This window comes from Bidens hawaiensis, unplaced genomic scaffold (genome assembly GCF_021521415.1).
Source record: "Bidens hawaiensis isolate Kalapana, Puna unplaced genomic scaffold, B.hawaiensis_p1.1 tig00032049_1, whole genome shotgun sequence".
Taxonomy (NCBI): Eukaryota; Viridiplantae; Streptophyta; class Magnoliopsida; order Asterales; family Asteraceae; genus Bidens; species Bidens hawaiensis.
This window is the reverse complement of record NW_027495427.1, coordinates 1,704-15,962: the sequence shown is the minus strand read 5'-3', so window position 1 is coordinate 15,962 and position 14,259 is coordinate 1,704. Positions and strand designations below refer to the sequence as shown.

General features: G+C 35.6%; 1 protein-coding gene across 1 annotated transcript; it reads right to left on the bottom strand.

Annotated features, from left to right (window-relative positions):
• Positions 1–983: 983 nt before the first annotated feature.
• On the bottom strand, positions 984–5,141 carry LOC143582901 (uncharacterized). The gene is made up of 6 exons (XM_077065364.1): positions 5,053–5,141; positions 3,826–4,037; positions 3,559–3,748; positions 2,813–2,898; positions 2,649–2,740; positions 984–1,296 (listed from the first exon to the last, which is right to left on the bottom strand). The coding sequence occupies exons 1-6, from the start codon at positions 5,095–5,097 to the stop codon at positions 1,052–1,054; spliced, it is 870 nt and encodes a 289-aa protein (XP_076921479.1). The 5' UTR covers positions 5,098–5,141; the 3' UTR covers positions 984–1,051.
• Between the last annotated feature and the right edge of the window lie 9,118 nt (positions 5,142–14,259).

The window sequence follows — 14,259 nt, the reverse complement described above, 5'->3', positions numbered from 1 at the left end:
TAAAAAATATTTCGATTGATCCATGAAATGAAATAACCTGTTATACAAAAGGTCTCGTTCCCTATAAACACATCAAACTATTCATCTTCTCTTTAGAGACGGTTGGTTCACAAAATTTTTTTTGAGAGAACTGGAAATTTATCGAAGGAATTGGAATTTCAAATTATTGTATTTGGAAATTAAAACTTTCTAAAAGGAAATGAAATTTATAGGAATTGAAATTGTGAAAAGATTTTGCATTTGAAAGTGCGATTGGATAGTGGAATTTTTTATTCGAAGGAATTTGAATTTATCAAAAAAAAAAAAAATGGAATCCACCACTACGGTCACAAACCTACTGGACGAGTTGACCAGCATCGGGCGTGTTAACTGAGGTCGGGCGTGTTTGTCGGTCACAAACCTACCGATGCGTCAACTGTTATCAGGCGTGTAACCACCAAACGTGAAACCTAAGTAGGGCACGTAGCCTAGTCAAATTCTATCTAACTTTGGGTGAAATCTTTCACATGTCGAAAGGATTTGCGAAATCCTTTTAAGTTGGAATTAAAATGGAATTAAAATCCAATTCCATTGAATTTTGCGAACCAAATTTAAATTCTAATTCCACTGAATTTCTTTGAATTTCGTGAACTAAACGTACCTATACTTTTTAATAATTTATTCTCTGTTTCACCCACCCTACTGTTCTCGATACCACCACCAAACCAACAACACTTGCGACCATCCACATCACCGTCACTACCACCACCTAAACACCACGACAGTCATCACAGCCGCCACCACAACCGTCACCACTGACACGACCACCACCATCACCGCCTCAACCACGGGTTAAACCGCTTTAGTTTTCAAAATCAAAAGTTTTTATTATATTCTTAAAATGATAAAAGGTTATGCCAAAATTTCAGTTTCTATTTTAGCCAGAGAAACATTAGTTATACATACTGACTAAGTTTGTACAAACCCTATCAAAACCACAAGTTTCATCGTTCAACGAAACCAAAACTATCATATCAGTTTTCAACAAAATGATCATATTCATTTACCTGTTTCAATGATTTTTAAAGAACATATAATCTGGATGATGTACATCCAGATTCCTGAGCCAATCGTCAGTTGACTTTATGAGAGAACTTATTTTCTCAGTGCCATGAACTCTATCTTTGGTCCAGTCAGCATCCTTGAATTTATAGACAGCAAGACCAAATATCTGTAACGAGAGCTGACATGGCATTCGGGCTTCATGAACCTGCCTAGCTGTTGACCCACGAGGGTGGACCCCGTTCACATCTGTACCTGGATAGTCAACTGACACCATTTTAAAACGCGTGGGTCGGGTAACGGGTTTTGATCAAGCGGGTAAACTTTTGTTTTCCTCAACTCGTTTTGTCCACATCTTTATAAATAATTTACGACTGATACGATTACAAAAGAATATATTACTATTATTTTAATACGGTTACAAAACATTATTCGGTTTGGTTATCCTATTAAACCAGTTGTTATTCAGCTAATTCAATTGAATTCGGTTTGGTTATCTAAATAAGCATGATTTGTGGAACCGATAATCAGACCCAAAACCGAATTCACAATTCGGTTCGGTTTTTTCCGGTTACGGATGGTTCTTGTTTTCTTTTGGACCCCTCTAGGGTCAGTAGTAGCTTTACAACCACGTTTCTCAAGTGTCTCGATAAAGTTGCTCAAAGAATTTTTGTTCCCTATATTCATTCAACTTGTATAATGTGTTCCAATCCTCTTAACTTTTTATAAATGTTAAAAATTTAAATTAGGTGAGCCAAATGAAACATATATGACTCTTGGTTACAATTTAGTGATTATTTATTTCCAAATCTCTTAAATATAACAATAATTAAACTTGGTTATTATTTAGTGAATTTGTTTTCTTCATTATTACCTCACACTTAGACTTAATTGAAAAAGGTATCAATTATTAGTAACCAAGATTCATATAGAAGTGTGCATAAAACCGAATTAACCGACTTAACCGGACTGATACAGCTGAACCTAACCGAAAACCAATGGGTCGGTTTTGGCTTTTTTTTTTAACCGAAATTAGCGGGTTAGATATGGTTACTCTTATTTCCATAATCCAGAAAACGAACCGACCCACAATTTAGTAAACCACGGTTAACCGACCTCAACCACTACCTTTAACCGATCCAAACACAAAGACTTGGTAAAAGTTTTACAAATGTCAAATCTCAAGTTTTTCAAGCCCAAATATATAATAACAAATTATTAAGTGGCTAAAACATTGCAACCCCAAACTTCCAAAACATTACATTGTTTTGCGCTATTATAGCCAGACCCAAGCATTTCATGGCCAATTCTAGTTTGCAATTAACCAACCTATGACCAACCCGAATCAACTTGTAAAACCAATTAACCATAGCCCACTTAACTATAACCGATCGATTATCATTCTCCAGTTAACTGATAGTTCAGTAATTACAATTACGATTACAGTTTTGGATAGAAAAACCTGATGACTAAAAATAACAAGTGAATTCACTGGAATACTTGGAAAACTTGGGTACGATTGGGTGAAGTTTTCCGTGAAGGTCACCTTAATATTTGTACTATGCCCATTTGATAAAAGTATAAAAACCAGTAAAAGAGGGTCTTACTTCTTAATGGTGTTGACAAGGAATGAAAAGTCAAGAAACTTGTATCAACATTTTGGAGAGATGGGCCCACAGGTATTCTGTATATCGGGTACCTACAAAATGAGGGTACAACAAGTTGGATCTTTTTTAAACCAGGTATAGAACATAGTAAAAGAAAAGCTTACCAAGCTACAGAGAGCCAGCTTGACTGAGTCAGATCACAGCTCCTGTATGTATTCAATTCAGGAAACTTGAATTCAAGATCCGATATCTGTAAGTGAAACATATATTACAAAAAACTGTGTATCACGCATTAAAATTGCATCTGATTTAAGAGTTGGATTGATGTTGTATTGATGTGCTTCGCGAAAGTAATGTGATATTCAATAACTTATGTTTAAGTTATTGCATGAGATAATTTTAAATTGTAACTTGAAATAATCAGATAAGTTATTTCAGCGTTTGACAAATTCTAATTATTGTAAACAAAGGGGAAAACGTACATTTTTTTGCATTGATGAAGCTTTAATATTTAAAATACTCACAACTCATTTTCTATTTGAGAAAATGATAACATGTTTAACTGAATCAACTACAATGGAGGTGAAACCATCAATATATAAATGAAATAAAGCCCTAAAAACCTATCTTGGGCCTACGGGTCGTATTCAACTAAACCTTTATAACACAGTATTAATATCCATATTTAATATTCTCAACTATAAGAATGCTTTATTATACATTATTAATAAATCTACACAAAATTGTGAAGCATTTAGGTGGCCACATTAAAGCCTCTAAAAATAGCAGTTCTAATCTAGGCTATCTAAAGCTATCTTGATGGTGATAAAGGGTATATTGGTGATCTTAACTTCTAAAACATCAAAAAAAGCTAAATTGCATAGGCCATTTGCATGGTTGAATGACTTGCCTTGCTGGCAAGCGGTTCACGTTGAAAGGGTGGTGCGCGTTCAAAATACTCTAAAACTAAAAGACCTGGAGGGTTCCTTATATCCGCCACGTCATCAGAATCTTTAATGGCCACTGGAGCAGGTCCACCAGCCTCATAGCTGCTGCCATCACCGCTAGATGACTCATAGTCACTATCCTCACCCGCCCGTCTATACACAATGAAACATTGTAGGTGCGGATGGATCAAAGTGAAAGTACCCTTTTCAGATATAGAGATTTAGGTTACCTTATGCTTGTTGTAGGTGCGGTTGGTTCAACATAAAGTTGAATTGCAGATAATGACGGTGCATAGTATTGAACAACAGAATCGTGTTCGTTTAACACCAAAGGAACTCCAACTCCATACGCACTCCACTCCTTAAATGATTCCCAAAGATCACCAAGTAAGAAGTACGGGTGGTAATCGTCTTCATGATTCCTCCATCCCTTTATGCTAGTCTATGTATAAGAATCACCACAAATCAAGACCATATTATTAACGAACTAAAAGTTGAAACACATGAAAGAATCCCTCACCTCATCATGCATACAGATTACAAATAGATAACAAATGTGCACTTTTATATGTGAACAAATTCAAGGTTGGCTATAAAAAGAGTGGAGCGTTCGTTATTTAAATAATACTAAAAACTAGTTAGACATAGCAAATTGTTATATTGTTAATACTTAACATAATAACACTCATATAACACACTTACAATAAAATACTTATAGGAGTCAAGCACAATTAAACATAAAAACAGGCTTATATATTATAAAATCAGGTGAAAACTAAATAAACAGGTGATTTAAAACATAGTTATTAAAAGCCCTCGCTTATTGCACCAAGGCCCATTTTACAAGCAAGGCCCAGTATATGTGCTTCTAGTTCCTAGGCCCACCTTGAAGTTGACAACACCTCTATTGGTATTGATGACGGATCAAGAACAATGATCATTTGAACCTTTACTACATTTTACTTTTTGAACATTATGTTAATCAAGTTTTGGAATTACATTTGAATCTTGACTCTTTTAGAACTTTATGTACCAATTAAATGATACTAAATGTTATATAATAGCTTTTGTTTATTCTATATGAAGAATAGTGAGTTTCTAATACATAATAATACATTTTATTTTTTTCATTTTTATTTAAGTCGCTGTTTTTTGCGCCTAGTGCCTTTGATAACTATGATTCAAAAACAGAAACAGTTTAACAACAGGTACAAAGTAAATAAAATCAATATATCCACCTATTCTTTCACTGGTTACGTGTTAACTGTTATATAATCAAGTACCAGAAATGAGGTATATAAAATCATAATCCTAAAAGCAATATACAAATAATCAAATCATTATACAATATGTAAAATAAATAAATAAACAGCGCTGTAACTTGATAATAAATAAAATGCACATTTGAAAGAAACTGAGACAGCATAATTTGTGAATAATAATAATAATAATAGTACCTTGGGGAAATGCTGTGCAGTAACAAGTGGAGTGGTATGCTTCATGAAGCGATCCAAATTACTGACCAAACGCTCCTTTATTCCTTCATGTTTTGCAGATTCAACTTGCTGCTGCTGGTTGTACCTTCTCATCGCCGGCGGGCAGTAAAACCTGTCCTTGGGCCCACGGATCCGACTTGAATTCGACATATAAACTTTTCAAAACAGAGAATGAGATGAATATGCAGTTAGTTATACGGGTATCATCGGATTTATTGGTTTGCTGAGTTCAATTGAAGGTTTATGAAATTATTATTATTTTGTTAGGGTTTTGGAAAGAAAGAAAGAAAGAAAAGAAAGAGCGAATTTGGGTGTTGGAGCAGTTTAAATTCTGTTTCAAGTAGGTTACACAAATGGTCCCTTGACTTTTTGATAAGTTACCATCTATTTTCTTCTCATTAGTGATGTCTTTTATAATCCTCTACCTACCACATCTTATATTTTCGCATCACTTAGGGGATGCTTGTTTTTTTGTCTGAAAATCTTCCTGACCTCTTATGTCTGCGTCGCGCAGGCCACATGCAGACTATTTGTTTTTCTGAAGATGTTTCATTAAAAAACGTCTTCGCGCCCTCTTATCCTAGAAGACATGGACCTTTCTCTTTTTACATCTTCTGCATCTTCTATCTTATTCCAAACCCTAGCCCCCCTTTCATTCTACCTTCTCCCCCCCCCCCCCCTTCATTCTACCTTCTCCCCCCCCCCATCTTCTCCACAGCCGCGCCGCACCACCGGCGACCTCCACTGTCGCGCCGCACCGTCGCTGCTCCACTGCCACACCGCCGCTACATCCTCCACCTTCTTTGTCAAGGTAAGCTTCTTGAATATTTATTATGTTTTGGTTTGATTTCTTGTATTAGATTTGTACATTGAAACAATTATTGTTTTCTATCATATTATTAACTTATGAATCTTGTTAGATATATACTTAGGTTTAGGTTTTGTTGTTGATTAATGTTAATTGACCACTTGAATATTGATTATGTTTTGGCTTGATTTCTTCTATTAGGTTTGTACATTGACACAATTATTGTTTTCTAGCTTAGGTTTAACTTATTAATATATCTTGTTAGATAGATACTTAGGTTTAGGTTTTGTTGTTGATTAATGTTAATTGACCACTTAAATATTGATTATGTTTTGGTTTGATTTATTATATTAGGTTTGTACATTGAAACAATTATTGTTTTCTATCTTAGGATTAACTTATGAATATATCTTGTTAGATAGATACTTAGGTTTAGGTTTTGTTGTTGAATATTGATTATGTTTAGGTTTGGTTGTTGATTAATAGAAATGGGAGAGAAACAACAATGGAAGATCCCAAACATTAAAAAATATAATGAACGTAACAAACTAATATATACGTATTACATCAAAACAAAAATATGTTAAAAAATATAACAAATCGTTATAAAATAGCAAAATAATTAAAATTAAAAATTAAATAACCCCCGTAACAAAGGGGACTCAAACATATACATATACATACATATACATATATATATATATATATATATATATATAAACAGGATCAAATAAGTTTTATTCTTAACATGAAAACAGTGAGAACCAATTTGCTGTTATTATTAGGTTTATTTTTATAAGTGTTTGCTGTTATTTTTTGTTCATATTTGCTAATTTTCGGTTATGAGACGTTATAAGTATTTGCTTATTGGTTTGCTGAGTTGAATTGAAGGTTTATGAAATTATTATTATTTTGTTAGGGTTTTGGAAAGAAAGAAAATAAAGAGCGAATTTGGGTGTTGGAGCAGTTTAAATTCTGTTTGAAGTAGGTTACACAAATGGTCCCTTGACTTTTTGATAAGGTAGTTATTAGTTAGGATCTATTTTCTTCTCATTACTATTAGTGATGCCTTTTATAATTCTCTACTAATCACATCCTTTATTTTCGCATCAGGGTAAAATGTTTGCACTCTGCAGACCACATCTGCAGATGTTTATAGAAGAACAGGTGGACCAAACTGTTGGAATCGGTCTGCCCAAGACACATATTATAATTGATGTGGCTAGTACGTTATGATCCAAGTCGGGTCATACCCAATAACAAGCTAGAAAAACACCGATAATATTTGTTTATATATATGATATGATCATAAGTAAATAAATATTGACACTTATGTTATTTGGAAAAAATGTTTCTAGATACATTGTACTTGTGTAACAAATAAATCATATGGATGATTTATATTTTTTGAGAAAGAGCATTCCATAGTGTTATTTAAGATGATTAAATAACAATATGTGAAAAAATAGTTACCTTGCATGTTACTTGTAATATGTTATGTTAATTTTAGAAATAACATAATATGTATTATAAGATATAATACAAGTTTGGATTTTAAAAGAAAAGGAAGGAAGCCCCCCCCCCCCCACATGCTTCCTCTCTCTTTCTCCCTTGTTTATATCAACATGCAAAAGATTTGTATGGTTCACTTGGGTGGTGCCATATCTCTCTCACCTTTCTCTCATACACATACACAAGATGCAAGAACAACTCTCTCTTTCTCCCTCCCACCTTTGAATTCAGCCAAGGAAGGAGACAAGGAAGAAGAGGGTTTTCAAGTGTGAATCCTAGCTAAACAAATGATGTTAGTCGGGAGCTTGGGGTATGCAAGCTTGAGGAACTCCTCCATTGAAGTTCTTGCCTTTCAATCATCATCTTCTTCACTCAGTTTTTGGTTTTATTGAAAGGTTTATTAACATGCATCAATTTCTTGTGATTGCATGTTATGGTAAGTATGTATTTCTTATTTGGATCCGGGCTTGGGTTTTGCATGTGTAAAATTGGTTTTATACATATCAAATTAACAAGATTTAAAACTAATTTCCGCTGCGTTTTCTATAAAAATGGTATTTTATGGCTTTGATAATCTTGTTAAAACCCAACAATGGCATCAAGAGCCGCTTATACGTATGCATGCTTCATTAGACACAAAAATTTTCGGGTTTATGGTGGGGTTCACCATTTGGCCGAAAATTTTAGGGGTTTTGGTTTCCCCTTGGTTTTTCAAGATTATACTTTACATGCATGTGGTAATCTTGAAAAACTAAGTCATTTGGATGATTGTTTATTTTGTTTGGACAAAACCCGAAACTTTCGGTTTGCCTAAGCTTTGGCCGAAAGTTTTAGGGAAAAAGGGGAACCATGTTGGTCTTGTGATTTTTACATATATGGATATGTAATAGACGTTCATAACCAAGCCATGGCCTTGTGTTTGGTTGAATGTTTGTGTTGTGGTGTTTGTTCATTCATATGGCTGTTTGTTCATTCATATGTGTTTGTTCATTCATATGGCTGTTTGTTCATTCAATATGGTTGTAATAATTTTTATTTGGGTTTTGTAATCTATTTATTCATTTCATTTGGTTTGTAATAATAAGTAGATTAGTTACATTTTTTTAATATAGAAAATTGTATTAGGATATAATATTGTAAAAGAATATGCAAGGATGGAAGCCCAAATAAAGTGAAGGAGACCACAACACGAAGTGAACACTTGGAGCATTTGGATGCGGGATCAAGTGGGAGCTCACCGACACAAGTCTATGTCCTTTTGGGTCCCTTAGGAGAGACTTTTTGGCACACTTGTTTCGGTCAACAAGTGTAGTCAAAATTAGGTGGCTATGGTTATGAACTTGTGATTGTGTGTTTTATGCTTGTGTAGTTGATTTACTTTTGTTTATGTTATTGCAATATGGATTGTTAACAACTTAAAATCAACAACTTGCATAAAATTGGTTCCTTGGAAATCGTTAGGTAATAAAATTGGTTTTATTAAAGGCTAATGATTTCACAATAAAATGGATTTTATTAATAGGAACTTTGAAAATGGGTTTTTCAACTAAGTACCATACTTTTGAATGCATGCAAATGCGAGATACATAAATAGTTTTCCAATCTATAATTTAGAAAATGGAAATCCCTTTTATAAAATAAGTCAAACACCATCCTTTTATACAACACTCGAATTGGGAACTTGATATGAGATAAAGGTCACCTAACCACATTGGAGGAAACTTGTGAGTTTGAGGTGGGTTTGCCATATTTGTGGGATAAAGGTCACCTAACCACTTGTATGTGTAAACTCACATGTGTGTGTAAGTAGGACGACTCAAATTGGAAACCATGTGAATAGGGTCACCGAAGCATGGCGTACAATGGTGTTGATGGGATTAAACATGCCAACTAAACATAAGATGTTTAACCGATCTCATAAAACTAGAAGTTGCAAAGGGTTGCAATCGTCAAACGTTGACTACCTTGTTAATTTAAATAGTAGGATAAAGATCACCTAACTACTATTTGAATGTGACGTTGGGTTCTAGATTTTAATTATTAATTGACTTGGAGACATAAAAGGTATTAACGATTAAATTTAATTATTGATATCAAAAATACTAAAATTGAGCTTTGTTAAATTGTAGATGGTCGCAATCAACAATCCACCTAACGTTATTATCCCACCCGTTCATAACCTATCACTAAGAGCTATACTCGATGAGGATCGTCTAAACTATAACAACTTTATGGATTGGTATCGAAACTTGAGAATCGTTCTCAAGCAAGAAAAGAAATCCTACATTTTAGAGGATGCCATTCCCGATGAACCTAGCATTGACGAAACCCATGACCATAACGATTGGGTAAAACACAACGAAGATTCGGTGCAAGTTTTTTGCCTTATGTTAGGAACCATGATTCCCGAGATTCAAAAGGATTTTGAACTTCATGGGGCATACGACATGATCACCCAACTTAAGGAACTGTTCCTTACACAAGCTAGGGTGGAACGCTTCGAAACGGTTCGAGCGCTTCATGCATGTCGTATGGAAGAAACCCAATCAGTTTCCTCTTATGTGCTTAAGATGAAAAGCCACATTGATCGTCTCGAACACTTAATTTGTCCCATCTCAAAAGCGTCAGCCACGGATTTGATCCTAAATGGCCTAACCAAAAAGTTTGAGACTTTTGTTATGAATTATAACATGAATGGATAGGACAAAAGCATTGGTGAGCTTCATGCAATGCTTAAAACGGCCGAGACGGGAATGTGTAAAAGGGTTTTACCCGTTCTCACTATCAATGAAGGAGGAAATAGGAAGAGGCATCACCCAGAACCCAAAGCAAAGGTTGCCAAAGGTAAGGGACAAGTCAAGGGTAAGTTCAAGGGGAAGGCAATTGCGGAACCACCCAAACCAAATGAAAAATAAGCTAAAGGTTAGCGCGGAGGACCCGTGTTTTGGTTGTGGGGAGATAGGGCATTGGATGAGGAATTGTCCAACCTATCTCAGAGAGTTGAAAGTTAAGAGGGATTCGGGGCAAACCTTAGGTACAACTTTCATGATTCATATTGATCTTAATATTGTTTCATCTAACACATGGGTATTGGATACCGGATGTGGAACTTATATTTGCAATTTGTTGTAGGGGTTCAAAGGAAGTACTCAATATAAGAAAGGATATACAAGTCTCTTCATGGGCAACGGAACAAAGGTTGATGTCGAAGCCCGAGAAGACTATATTTTGAAGCTTCCAAATGGTTTGGAAGTTATTTTGAATAACATTTTATATGCTCCTAGTTTAACTAGCAATGTTATCTCCGTTTCTCTTTTAAGACAATATGGTTTTGATTTAAAGTTTGTGGATGATTGTATTTGTGTTTCATGGATGATGTTTTTATTTTAAAGCGATGCCGTCTAATGGCATTTATGAATTAGTTCATGATAACGCATCTTATGATAACACATTGTACCAATCAAGCACCAAGAGACTCAAATGGATTTGAGTAAGACTTATCTTTGGCATTGTCGCCTTGGTCACATAAACAAAGACCGTATACATACACTTCAAAAGAACGGTCTTTTGGAATCAAGGGAAGATGATTCATTTGATAAATGTGAGTCTTGTTTACTTGGAAAGATGATTGAGGACCCCTTTAGTGGAACAAACGAAAGGGCAAAAGACTTATTAGGTATCATACATTTGGATGTATGTGGTCCTTTTAAGGCAATGACAAGGAATGGTGAAAGATACTTCATTACCTTTATTAACGATTATAGTCGTTATGGGTATGTATACTTGTTAAGACACAAAGTTGAAGCTTTTGAACTGTTCAAAATCTTCCAAAAAGAAGTACAAAATCAAGTCAATAAAACCATAAAGGTACTTCGTTTAGATAGAGGAGGTGAATACCTAAGTGATGCTTTTCAAGATCATCTTAGAAGTTGTGGGATCATCTCACAACTTACTCCACCCGGAAAACCACAACATAATGGTGTGTCCAAGTGGGGGAATCGAACTCTATTGGATATGATTCGATCTATGATAGCTAGAAGCACATTGCCTCTATCATTTTGGGGTTTTGCATTGCTCTCCGCGACCCGTATTCTAAATATGGCCCCAACCAAGAAAGTGGACAAGACACATTTTGAAATATGGAATGGAAGGGCTCCATCGTTATCATATTTAAAGGTTTGGGGTTGTGAGGCTTATGTCAAGAACAACACCCAAAACAAACTTGAAAGTCGATCCACTAAGTGTATTTTTGTAGGATATCCCAAAGACTCTATGGGATATTATTTCTACAACCCAACCGAACAAAAGGTGTTCGTTGCTCGAAAGGCCGAGTTCTTGGAAACTAAGTTCCTTATGGAAGGTACTAGTAGAACGCTGGAACTCGAGGAGGTTCGAGAACCACAAGCCGATACATGTTTGGTTGATACTAGCAATTAACAAGAGGTTGTTGAGAATGATCAAGTGGTTGATCAAGACACACAAAACGTTCGCAAATCCGGTAGAATTAGTCATCCACCCGAAAGATATGGATTTTTCATGGATGGATGCTATGTGGTAGATTCGGATGAACCCACCACATACCGTGATGCAATGTCACAATCCGATTGTGACAAATGGCTTGAAGCCCTGAACGTTGAGATGCAATCCATGCATGACAACCAAGTATGGGATTTGGTTGTACCACCTCTTAATTCCAAACCGGTTGGAAGTAAGTGGTTTTCAAGAAGAAAACCGATATGCATGGAAACTTGGATACTTATAAAGCACGACTTGTAGCAAAAGGTTTTACTCAAACTCAAGGGGTTGATTATGATGAAACCTTCTCTCCCATGGCAATGCTAAAGTCGATTAGGATATTGTTTGCCATAGCCGCATATTATGACTATGAGATATGGCAAATAGATGTCAAAACAGCTTTTCTAAATAGGCATCTTGAGGAAGATTTCTATATGGTTCAGCACGAAGGTTTTGTTGATCCACAACATCCTAATAAAGAATGCAAGTTAAAGAAATCAATTTCTGGATTGAAACAAGCATCTAGAAGTTGGAATCACCGTTTTGATGAAGAAGTTAAGAAATTTGGGTTCATCAAGAACGCCGATGAAGCTTGTGTGTATAAGAAAGCTAGTGGGAGCATCATCACCTTTTTAGTATTGTATGTTGATGACATATGTAACGCCCACAAAATTTGGGTTTAAATTTGAAAAGTTTATGAAGTTACGGACAAAAATATTCTTGAGATAAGTAATGGGAAAAGTATGGTAAAGAAAAGAAATCATTTTTATGCTAAGGGAATAAGGAAAACTCCATCCCACATGGAAAGTGGGAAAGAAATGAAATCACTTTATAAGGAAGGAGTTTTCCATGATAATGTTCTTGTATGGCTAACCACTCTCACTAGTCCTAGCGGAGGGTGCGAAGCACCCGACGCGCACAGCGCACGGGTACGTGTGAAGGGCGATGGGCGTAATGTGGCGCTTTGATGGTGCACTTTGCACTTCATCTTCGCGATACGCGAAGAATTTGAGTTGCAACTTCGCGATACGCGAAGATGCAGGACACGTCACGGGACACGTGGCAGACCGGAGTGACACGTGGCGACATGTGGCAAGCCTACGTAATAACTCACCTAGGCTAGTGCACCTTCGCGATACGCAAAGCAACTTCGCGATAAGCGAAGCAGCTTCGAGATACGCGAAGATGCACAGATTCAGGCTATAAATAGCCGGCCATGGGGATGAAGTCTCCATCACCTCACATCTCACACTTTACCTCGGTTTTCGTGCCATTACCCCAACAATTCCAATACGCTCATTGTCTAGAAGTACGTGCAAGTAGGAGTGTTGCCCACGTGAAGTTTAAGCATTTCTAGATAAGCTATACAAGGTAGGGATTCTGCCCGATTAGTTTATTATATATGGCTAAGACCCTAGTTTGGGGTATAGTCTATACCTTGATCAGATAATAAGTGAAATGTAGCTTTCATAAGATAAGGTTATGAATAAAATATTATTCTTTATTATAAAGATATCTTATAGACGAAGATATGGAATATATATACGCTTCTTCATGATAAAGAAACGTAGTATATAAATGTTTTATAAAATGAAATGAATATCAAGGTAAAGGTTATGCAAATGGACTTAAGGTCTGTGGCTAGATTTTAGATCTAGTCATTTATAGAATGCTATTCTCGTACTATAGGTTCGAGATAAATATCAGGCATCTATTGGTGAGAAATCTTGAAATCCAAAGGTGAATACGTCCAAACCTTTTTATAGTGTGAAATGTTTTATGACGTGAATACGTCTATGTACTGTATATTTTGAAAAGATATTTACTCTTTAAAACTATGGACTATTATCCATATGTAAAAGAGTTATGGAAATATTTTCATGAGGGTTGGTTCAAATCCTCTAAAAGGTTTGATACAAGGTAGTACTAAACACTCAGACTAAAATGCACATGTGTCTGGATCCTTACATATATGTAGTGGGCATACTACAGATATACTGACCATGAGGAAAGTAACTGTCTCTAGGGCGAGTGAAGTCCGATTATGTGGTTTGTGCGTATGTTAGTTCCGATGAGATGGGATTGAGACCCACTGAGTCGTTGAACACTATTGGTGTTGTGTTATTACGAATGGTGAAAGTGTTTTATTGAGTCAGCGTATTCACCAGCATATAGCTGACGTATTTTCAAACTGTTTTCAGGTAACCAAGAGTCAGGTATAGAGAAGAATATGCCAGTGAAGATAGAAGATCACTAGGCATAGAATGCAGCTGGTGGCTCAGCTAATTTTGTATTGAGGCATATATATATTAAACTTGTTTTTTTTAAACAAG